General features: G+C 42.1%; 1 protein-coding gene and 1 pseudogene across 1 annotated transcript; one reads left to right on the plus strand and one right to left on the minus strand.

The window, feature by feature from the left end:
* The first annotated feature begins 1,231 nt into the window (after positions 1-1,231).
* LOC118854427 lies at positions 1,232-2,177 on the plus strand (annotated as a pseudogene).
* Positions 2,178-8,078: 5,901 nt separating this feature from the next.
* On the minus strand, positions 8,079-8,920 carry LOC118852629 (mitochondrial pyruvate carrier 1-like protein). Its single transcript, XM_036762290.1, has one exon. The coding sequence runs from the start codon at positions 8,716-8,718 to the stop codon at positions 8,302-8,304; it is 417 nt and encodes a 138-aa protein (XP_036618185.1). The 5' UTR covers positions 8,719-8,920; the 3' UTR covers positions 8,079-8,301.
* Positions 8,921-9,410: the final 490 nt, after the last annotated feature.

Here is a 9,410-nt window from a genome sequence, read left to right on the forward strand (position 1 = left end):
TATCTTGGTTTTTTATCCTCATTACAAACTTTTATGGATGAGGAAATTGGTGCAGATTGAGGTTAAATGACTTGTCCAAGGACACCTAGCTAGTGAATGACTGAAGTGAATTTCAAATTCAAATTTAAACTATTGACAAGGCCACCTAGAGGCCAAAAGAGATTTCATTGGTCTCCTGAGAGAATTGAGTGGTAGGAGCTGTACATTTCTCATTAAGAAGTAAGCAATAGTAAGACTTTGGCTATGATCTTTCTCAAAGCAGATTCATTATAAGTAATTATTTATATCATTGTTTTATTATCTGATACCTTCTACATAAATTATATGGATTATGATTTGGGCTTAAGTCATGAAAATTAGTGTGTTCACATACATATATATATATACACATATGTACATATACACCTATATTATCTCTGTGCATACATATATATTATTTGTATAATATATGTATATAGAGAGAAGGACAGAGAGAGAGGGAGAGAGAGAAACTTATGAGTAAAGAGACTTATCCAGTCTATTTCAGAAACTCTATTTAATAAATTGGGCTTACTTAAATAGAATTCATTGATTAATGAGAGAAGCTTCAATTTTAAGAATTCATGAGGAAATATCTGAACATACTCATGGATTGCTTTGCACCCTGGGACAAGAATGAATAAGGAAAGAGAGCTAGTTACAGTGACAGGAGGCTGCTTTTCCACATAGACTACAAATGGGCCCTACAAAATAAAGAAAGAATATTGCATACAGCAAGGATATTTCTTTTATTTTTTAAGCTATTTAAAAATTCTCAGCCCGACACAAAAATGAGCATTCTATAGATACAAAGTAATAGATAAAAGGAGGTTATTTATGAAACTGTGAATGTCTATCCCATCCTGCTTTCTTAAAGTGCATACACCTTATAATAACAAATCCAAACTATTATTTCATAACTGTCCTCTTCATCTGTGCTTCCACCTGAATTCCCTTTCATATGCCCTCATGTACTTTAAAAATAGTTCATTATTGTTCCTTTCTTTTTCTTTTCTTCGTTTTTTTAGGCATCAACACTATTACTTCTCTGTCCTACTGTCTCCCATCAAAAACAGGAAAAAAAATCTTTATAAAGATGATTTCATGAGGGTGAAAGCACTAATAGTTGTTATTTGAAGGAAGCTAGGGGTTCTAGGATTGTAACAGAGGAAATAGAACATTCTAGAAAATTGCATAATAAAAGTAGCACATAATGGAAACTAGGAATCAAACCATGGTGACTGAATTTCTTTTTGTGGGATTTACAGAGCCTCTCCAGCAACAGGTTCTCCTCTTTCTCATGTTTCTATTTTTCTATCTCATCACTGTCTTTGGGAACATGGGCATGATCATCCTAATTTGGATAGACTCCCAGCTTCACACTCCCATGTACTTTTTTTCTCAGTCACTTGTCCTTTCTGGATTTCTGTTCTTCTTCTACCATTGCCCCAAAGATGTTGGCTGACTTCTTTGTAGAGAGCAAAACCATCTCTTTTTTGGGCTGTGCAGCCCAGATGTGGTTCTTTGGATTCTTTGTGGCCACTGAGTGTTTCCTTTTAGCTGCAATGGCATATGATCGGTATGTGGCAATCTGCAACCCGTTACTTTATACACTTGTCATATCCCAGAGTGTCTGTGTACAGCTTGTGTTTGGGCCTTATGCTATGGGCATTCTAAGCTGTATGACACACACAGTCTCAACTTTCCACTTACCCTTCTGTGGCCAGAATGTCATCAATCATTTCTTCTGTGATGTCTCACCCTTGCTCTCTCTTGCGTGTGCTGACACTCACATTATTAAGTTGATCCTTTCCATCATAGCTGGAGCTGTGGGAGACTTCAGTGCTCTGATCATTCTTATTTCCTACATCTACATCTTCATGGCCATTCTGAGGATCCGCTCTGCTGGTGGGAGGTCCAAGGCCTTCTCCACCTGCTCCTCACACCTGACTACTGTCAGCATTATGTATGGGACCCTCTTCTTCATCTATGTGAGGCCCAGTGCAAGCTTCTCCCTGGACCTCAACAAGGTGGTGTCTGTGTTCTACACAGCAGTGATCCCCATGTTGAATCCACTTATTTATAGCCTGAGGAACAAAGACGTGAAAAATGCATTCACAAGGAATTTAGAAAGGAAAAAATTTCCTATGGGCAAATAAGAATGAGGTCCTCTTGTGACATTCTGTGGATGAAGATGCATTCTGTGACTAGGTAATGAACGACTTTATCAAGTGGTGATTAGAATGGAGAAGGCATGCCCTGCAGTGTCTCAGCTGGAATCTCTTGTTCTGGTGAGTATACACAAACACACACACATAGACATATATACACATATACATACAGACTTGTATATATTTGTACACATACACACACCTTTAAGTACCTTTAAGCTTGTAGGTCATCCTTTCATCCCAGGTTCTGGAACCATCATTGAGAACAAAAATTAATGTGGAGAAGAAGACACTATTCCCTATCAACAATAATATCAGCTGATAATCATTTGCATCTCATGGTTAGATAAACCCAAGAGCCCAGTTTACCCCAGGTCATCAGCTCATCTTCCGGGCCAGCTGGTACAGCCTTCATCCTGGGAAGCAACCCCCCAAAAGATGTGGCCTTTCCACTGCTACCATGGGTCCTCTAGAAATAGCCAAAGACACAGAAAAACCTATACTTGCCACAAAATTCTTTAGAAATATCAGACAGTTCAACAATAGAACTTATATGGTCTTGTTAATAGAAAAGACATAAAAGAAGTTGTATTGCCATCTATTTTGCTGCTTATGCTATGGACTATGGGACTTTTCCCTTTGACTTCAGATGAAACCTTCTGTATTTGTTGTCTCTCTCCCCTCTCTGCCATTAGAACGTGAGCTCTTTGAGAGCAGAGATATCTTACTTTTTATTTGTATCCCCAGCTCCTTAGCAAGATATTTTGGACACGTGCTTAATCAATGTGTTTTTCATTCAGATAAAACATTAAAGCATTCGTAACCATGGTCCATGAACTCGTGTTTTTCTTTTGAAAATAGATTTTGAGAATCATTTCAATATAATTGGTTTCTTTTGTGATTCTATTTTTTTTTATTTTATTCTTTTAAAAGCATTCTGCAAAGGAGTCTACAGGTTTCATCAGACTGCCAAAAGTTCCACAAGATTAAAAGAAAAAGCCTTGGTCTACGAAGCCGATTTAATAATTTTCAAACACCAATTGAGAATGGAATTGTTATTGTTCATTTTAGATTCAAGGAGAAAAAAAGTGTTTGCCCTCTCTCCAACACTCTCTCCCACCCCCACCCTTCCCCTGCCCCACCCCTAGCCCTTGTTTTATATGTAAAAAAGTCAAGGCCTACAACAGGGAAAGTAAGTGACTTACTCAACATCCTGTAGTCATGATTCAAACAGCATTGGAACCAAAGTCCTCTATCTTCAGTTCCAGTGTTCTTTGCACTATTTCAGGAGATGAGCATTTTAACTGGCAGTCAGGGGCCCATACTCAGTCACAACTGGCCCTGCCTAATGTTTTAAGGCCTTCTTTTTAGGGCTTTGACTTTGTTCCATTACTTTTGAGTATTTCCAACATATCCTGTTTTCTTCTGTTGCTTTCTTTTCCATTTATTCCCCTTTTTCTTTCATTGAAAACAGTGTTTTAATTTGGTGGTGTCAGAGGTCAGTAATAAGGAGAAGGTGGTCATTTGAATAATCCAGAATCATTTTGTGTCCCACCAAGAATTCCCAAATGAGCCACAGTCCCCAACCTACAAAGATAAACTGCTTTGAAAACAGAATTTCAATATACCACTGATAAATCAGTGGCTGTTTATGGCAAAGGCGCTAAAGTTTTTCAGGCCGTGTGAATGACTGGTTTTCATTCCCTTCTTCATCAAGACAGGACAGGGTGAAGATACAAGATTGATGAGGTTAGCCTTAGGTTCCTAAGGAAGGGAAGACAATTGCTAGAACCAGGTGATGTTGGGGGTTGGGTTTTTAAGTAATGAGTTTGTCCCTCACAATATCTGTGGTGCTCTGAGATAGACACAGTTATTTGTTAGCTAGAAAAGACTTGGAAACACTGATTGATACTGTCCATAAACAGTGGTACTTTGAATTGAAACAAGGTCAATGTGGCTGCACAGCTGTATTTGGTTAATTGATCCAACTCAAGGATAGCCAGAAAATGCAATAATGTGTGGAAATAATAGGAGAGGTGTTTAAGTAATCTGAGTAGGCCTGTTGTATTGAGTTTCACCAGATGACTGACAACTTGGATCTTGGCTTAATGCTCCACAATAGGCTGTACTGATGAGAGGGTGTGCTGCTCACTGACATTCTCTCCTGCACAGCCCAGAGGAAGGGGAAGATCTTATCTTTATCAGAGAAGACAGAGTTGTGCAGACAGTCAATCATTATGGTTCTTCTTTCAGATTCCCTGTCCAAAGGAAGTCAGAATGGGCGATCCCTGGTCAAGTTTCCCTCAACAGAGGGAATACAAAGATGAGAGAGTTGGAAAGTTTTCTCTTGTTTATGGGCGGTCTTGATCAGTGTTTCCAAAAACCCATTTCCTCATCTATTAAATGGGGCGTAACACTAATACCTATGTTATAGGGGATATGTAAGCACCAAATGAGATGAAATACAATGCATTTCAAAACTGGCAGCAATATATACAAGTTGGCTACTATGAAAACACTTTGCAACATCTGCCATCTTTTCTGTAAGTACTTTTTCTGCTTGTCTTATTAGAAACTTCCCCTAATCCTGATCCCACCACCATCTGGTAATCTTCCCTAGGGGAGTCTCTCCTCCTACTCTTTAGAGTGAAGAGGTGAAATCAGGAAACTGTTTTGTTCCTAATGTCATTCATCTATCTCTGAAATCTCTGCCATTCACCTAGAGTCTCCACCCCTTCTACACCCTTTTCTTTACCACAGACCTATTTGTAGCATACTTGCTAATCTTGCGTTCTCCATTCTTTTCTTTGCTATCATACCCGAAGATGATAAAATCTGCTTTAACAATTCCATCAAGATCCATTGTCTTCACAGGTCCTTGATTACCTCAATTCCAGTTATTTTCATCTCTCTCCACTTCAGCTCCCCATTATATCAAGGTTCCTTGTCATTCCTTAGACTTGCTCCTTTTTCAGTATCTTGAACTTGGAAGTTCCTCTTTGAGACCACAATCTCCTTATCTTTCATCCATTTCTCATTCTCTGTCTCTCCTCCTAACGCTATTCTTTGCCCTCATCATGCCTTCTAGTCCCAAGAGCCCTTTCTCCTAGATTGTCCCATTTCCCTCCTTCTGGATTCACTTTCTTTTTTCTTTTTGCTTGTAAACTTGACCACGTGGTTAGCTATTTCAGTAACGCTTGGGACTAGCATTTTATGATGTTTCCCTTTTCTTCTGAGTATGAAGATGTCAACTGGCTTCTTTAATAAAAAAAGACACCAACACTCTGCTCCCCCACCCACCTCTACCCCATGCTCCCCATGCATCATTCTTTGTTATGTTGGTGAAGATGGAATGTTTCTTCTGCATGCTCCTGATATATAGGTAGGCCCTGGTAATCATCCTCCTTTACCCCTGTATCCTGAGCTGTAGACTTGATGCCCATATTCTCTGTGGCATATACATCTTCAGGATCATAAAAGACCTTGACCACATGCCATTAACTTTAGTTTGGCACAAATGTGATTCATCATTTAGGCATTATCTCTTTGCTGTTAGTATGCAGGCAAACAAGAGCTTATCCCATTGTAACTGATGCATCTGGGTGAGCAAAGGGCTTGGTGTGTTTCCTCATTAGTCCTGCCTCTGGATGACTGACTTATTTAGATGAGAGGATTTCGAAGCTGGGCATATTTTAGGGATCAGCTAGCTCCCTACCCTTATTTGACATCTGGGGAATCTGAGGCCTCAAATAAAAGTGACTTGCTCAAGTCACACATGTAGGGAGGAGCAGAGGCAGCATTAGAAACCCAAACCTTGGGACACCACATTTGAGAAAGTGTTTACTACACTACAGTACTCTGCCTCCCTAAGAGATCAATTAAATGGCAACTCCTCATTAGGCAGCTACTAAGCACTTTGCCAGGAGGTAGAAATGGAGCATAAAGACAAAAACATAATGTTCAAGAATCTTATATTGTCTCAGGGAAATCACCAAGTACACATATTGGTATAAATGAATATATGTGCACACTAAACATGAGATAATGGACACAGGTACTGCAGGGATGGGAGATCTGAATCAAGTGAATTAGGAGGTAGTGCCTCCTATGCATCAGGCATTGTTCTAATTACTAGGGATACAAAGAAAGACAAAAAACAGCTCCTCATCTCCAGGAACTTACGGTCTTATTAGAGAGACAACATGCAAATAACATACAAGAAAGATGTGTACAGGATAAATTGCGAAGAATCTCAGAGGCAGGGCACTAAGATAAAGCAGGACTGGGAAAGGGCTGGGAAAGCCTCATGTATAAATGAGGTAGTTGTTGAGCTGAGCTTTGAAGGAAGCTAGAGAATGTAAGGGATGATGGTGAAGGACTGTGTTCCAGAAATGGGAAACAGCCAATGCAAAAGCATGGCAGTGGGAGATAGAATGTCCTGTGACAGCAATAGCAAGGAAACCAATTTGGCTTGGCAATAGAGTACATATAAGACACTTTCATGCAACCAGTTTGGAAAAGTAGGAGGGAGCCAAGTTGTAAAAGGCTTTAAATGACAAGAAGAATAATTTGTTTTTCATATTAGCGAAGAGATTTGTAGCCTTCTCATGTGTCATTGAGGGGTAGCATGATGAGATGATCCCCATAATCACCCAACAGAAGACGGAAGTCTCTGTTCTGGTTCTAACAGAGGCTATTGCTAGTACATTATTATTCCTATCATGGGCTTGTCGTGAGAAAAGTTCTGCATAAAATACAGAGGGAAAGAAACAACATTTATTACTGTGTGCCAAGTTCTTTGCTAAATGGTTTGCCAATATTATCTCATTGGATCCTCACAATAATTTTGGGAGGTAGATGCTATTTTTATCCCCATTTTACAGCTGAGGAAACTGAGGCAGACAGGAGCTAAGAGACTTGCCTAGTATCACAGCTGGTAAGTGCCTGAGGCTAGATTTGAACTCAGTTCTTCCCAGTTCCAGGTCCAGTACTCTAACTACTGCACCATGTAAACTGCCTTTATATACTTTATAAACTTTAAAGAGCTTAGGATCATGGTCAGTGTTACGGTGGGGAGGAAGTAGAGATGGTGTATGGAGTAGAGAGAGCATTTCTTTTTTAAATGTTGTATTATATTTTCATTTACTTTGTTAAATATTTCCCAATTATATTTTAATCTGATCCATATGGACCTGGGCCCTCATACTTTGACACATCTGCCTTAGAACACCTGCTCTCTTGCTCAATACATGAGTATTCAAGTCAGTCTGGGATCTCAATGTGATTTCCTCTAGCCTATGTGTGTCTCTCCATCCTGCTTAATTTTTGTCCATGTTTTCCCAGGGGTTCACTGCAGGGGGTCCACCCAACATGTCGGCAGGCTTCCTCAAGTTCTTTTGACATTCCAAGGATAACAATGGTGCGTACAGGCAGTCCATCCATTATTTCTCTCCTTACTACATAACCAGCCCATTCTATTTTTTGGATCATATGTTTCATTGATGGCATCCTTTAGATCACTTCTTCATAAGAGCAGGTTTGTGAGCTACTGCAGCTTGTCAACCCAACACATGCCTGCTTCTCCACTGCCCTCTGGGTGATTCTCAATTTTAATTTCTTACAGTTAGTGTTCTGTGACTCCCAGTCATAGAACATGAGATGAACATTAGCATTAGAAGCATGCACCACTAAGAATGAATTAATGAAAAAGTATCTTATTGAGCAATAACTATGTGCAAAGCACTGCACTAGGAGCTGATGATACAGTAGAAAAGGAAAATACAACCTGCTCTTGAGAAACTCACTTCTGACAGAAGTATACACAGATGAAGTTTCAGGTGTAAGACAGCCATGCGGTCTTAAGGGAACAGCAGCAAAGCAAATGGTAATGCATTTTTTCCTTTTTAATTAACTAATAATATGTTACAGATTGAAGATGGAAGAAAAAGCCTCCTGGGAAAACCCAAGAGGTTCTCAGGAAGGACTATTTTTTTTTTTTTTAAAAGAAGGGTTGTTTTTTAAAGTCAGTCCTACACAAATTTCTTTTTAAAAATAAGAGGGGGGTTGGTGTTGTAATACAGCCAGACGCGAGGAGGTTCAAGGCCCCCTTTTCCTAACGGGCCCACGACCCCAGCCCGGGCGGGAGCGGTGCGGCCCCCGGTACGGGCGCGGGCGGGCAGGTGCACGGGGGCGGCTGCGGGTACAAGCCTCGCCGGTACTGCACATAGGGCCTCGCCCGCAGGCTCTGCGCCACCACGTTGGTGCCGTGGCACGACATCAGCAGCCGGTTGCAGGGCTGAACGCGGTAGGCGAAGAACATGAAGGCCAGCGAGTACAAGATGAGCGCCGGCGTCATGCGGCAGCTGAGGATGACGGGGGACGCCCTCATGTCCTCGAAGGCGGCCAGCGGCAGGCCCCAGTTAGCCACGGGGCCCCAGAAGTGCGGGCTCTTCACGTACTCCTGGAACCCTTTGGTGCGCAAGTACGCCTTCGTCTTCTCAAAGAGCACCCCGATACTCACCTGCAGCATCTTTTTTTCCCCCTTTCCCTCCTACTAGGCCTTCTTCTCCCCCACCCGGGGGCGGGGACCGGGGCCCAAGTCTGCGGGAAGGGAGCGGGGAGGGAGAGGCCGAGGGCGGCTGGCGCCGCCTGCGTTGCTTCGAGGCTTCACAACGGGTACCCTCCCCCGCGGCTGCTGGTGCCGCCTCCGCGGCTGGGCCGTTAGCGGTCGGAGCCCTACAACGACCGAGAGAACCGCTGCTCCCTGGCTCGCGCCCGGCGAAGGAAGGGGAGCGCTGGAGTGTGAAGTGCGGCGAGTGCCTCGAGGCCCCCGAGCTTTCCCTCTTCCCACGTGCGGGAGGCGCGGTCGGTAAATGCATTTTCTTGACTCATTTTCATCGATAAAACCTTGTAAATTCCTGACATTGAGCAGCTTCATAATGCTAAGACCTGTGCTTGTGAGAACATTGTCTTCCAGGTCTTCAGTAAGTGGAGGGAGTTGCCAGGTTGCATCTCCACAAGGGCTGCTTCCTTGGACTCTGACTTTGAAAGCCAGGCTGGAAACAGGACTGCTCTTCCCTCAAATGGCTGTTGTTTCTGCAATGCTTAGGCTTACTTGCCTTTCGATGGAGGCTGGGTGGCTGATGATGTTGGTGATGCTCCTCTAGTGCTGTGTGAAAGGGTTGAAAGCTTCCTTCCTCCCTTGAGGAGTATGGCCATTTT

The sequence above is a fragment of the Trichosurus vulpecula genome, chromosome 6 (assembly GCF_011100635.1).
Source record: "Trichosurus vulpecula isolate mTriVul1 chromosome 6, mTriVul1.pri, whole genome shotgun sequence".
NCBI classification, from domain to species: domain Eukaryota; kingdom Metazoa; phylum Chordata; class Mammalia; order Diprotodontia; family Phalangeridae; genus Trichosurus; species Trichosurus vulpecula.

Bases quoted from the DNA above. Each gene is read 5' to 3' on its own strand.
- LOC118852629 (XM_036762290.1), bottom strand. From the start codon at position 8,718: ATGCTGCAGGTGAGTATCGGGGTGCTCTTTGAGAAGACGAAGGCGTAC.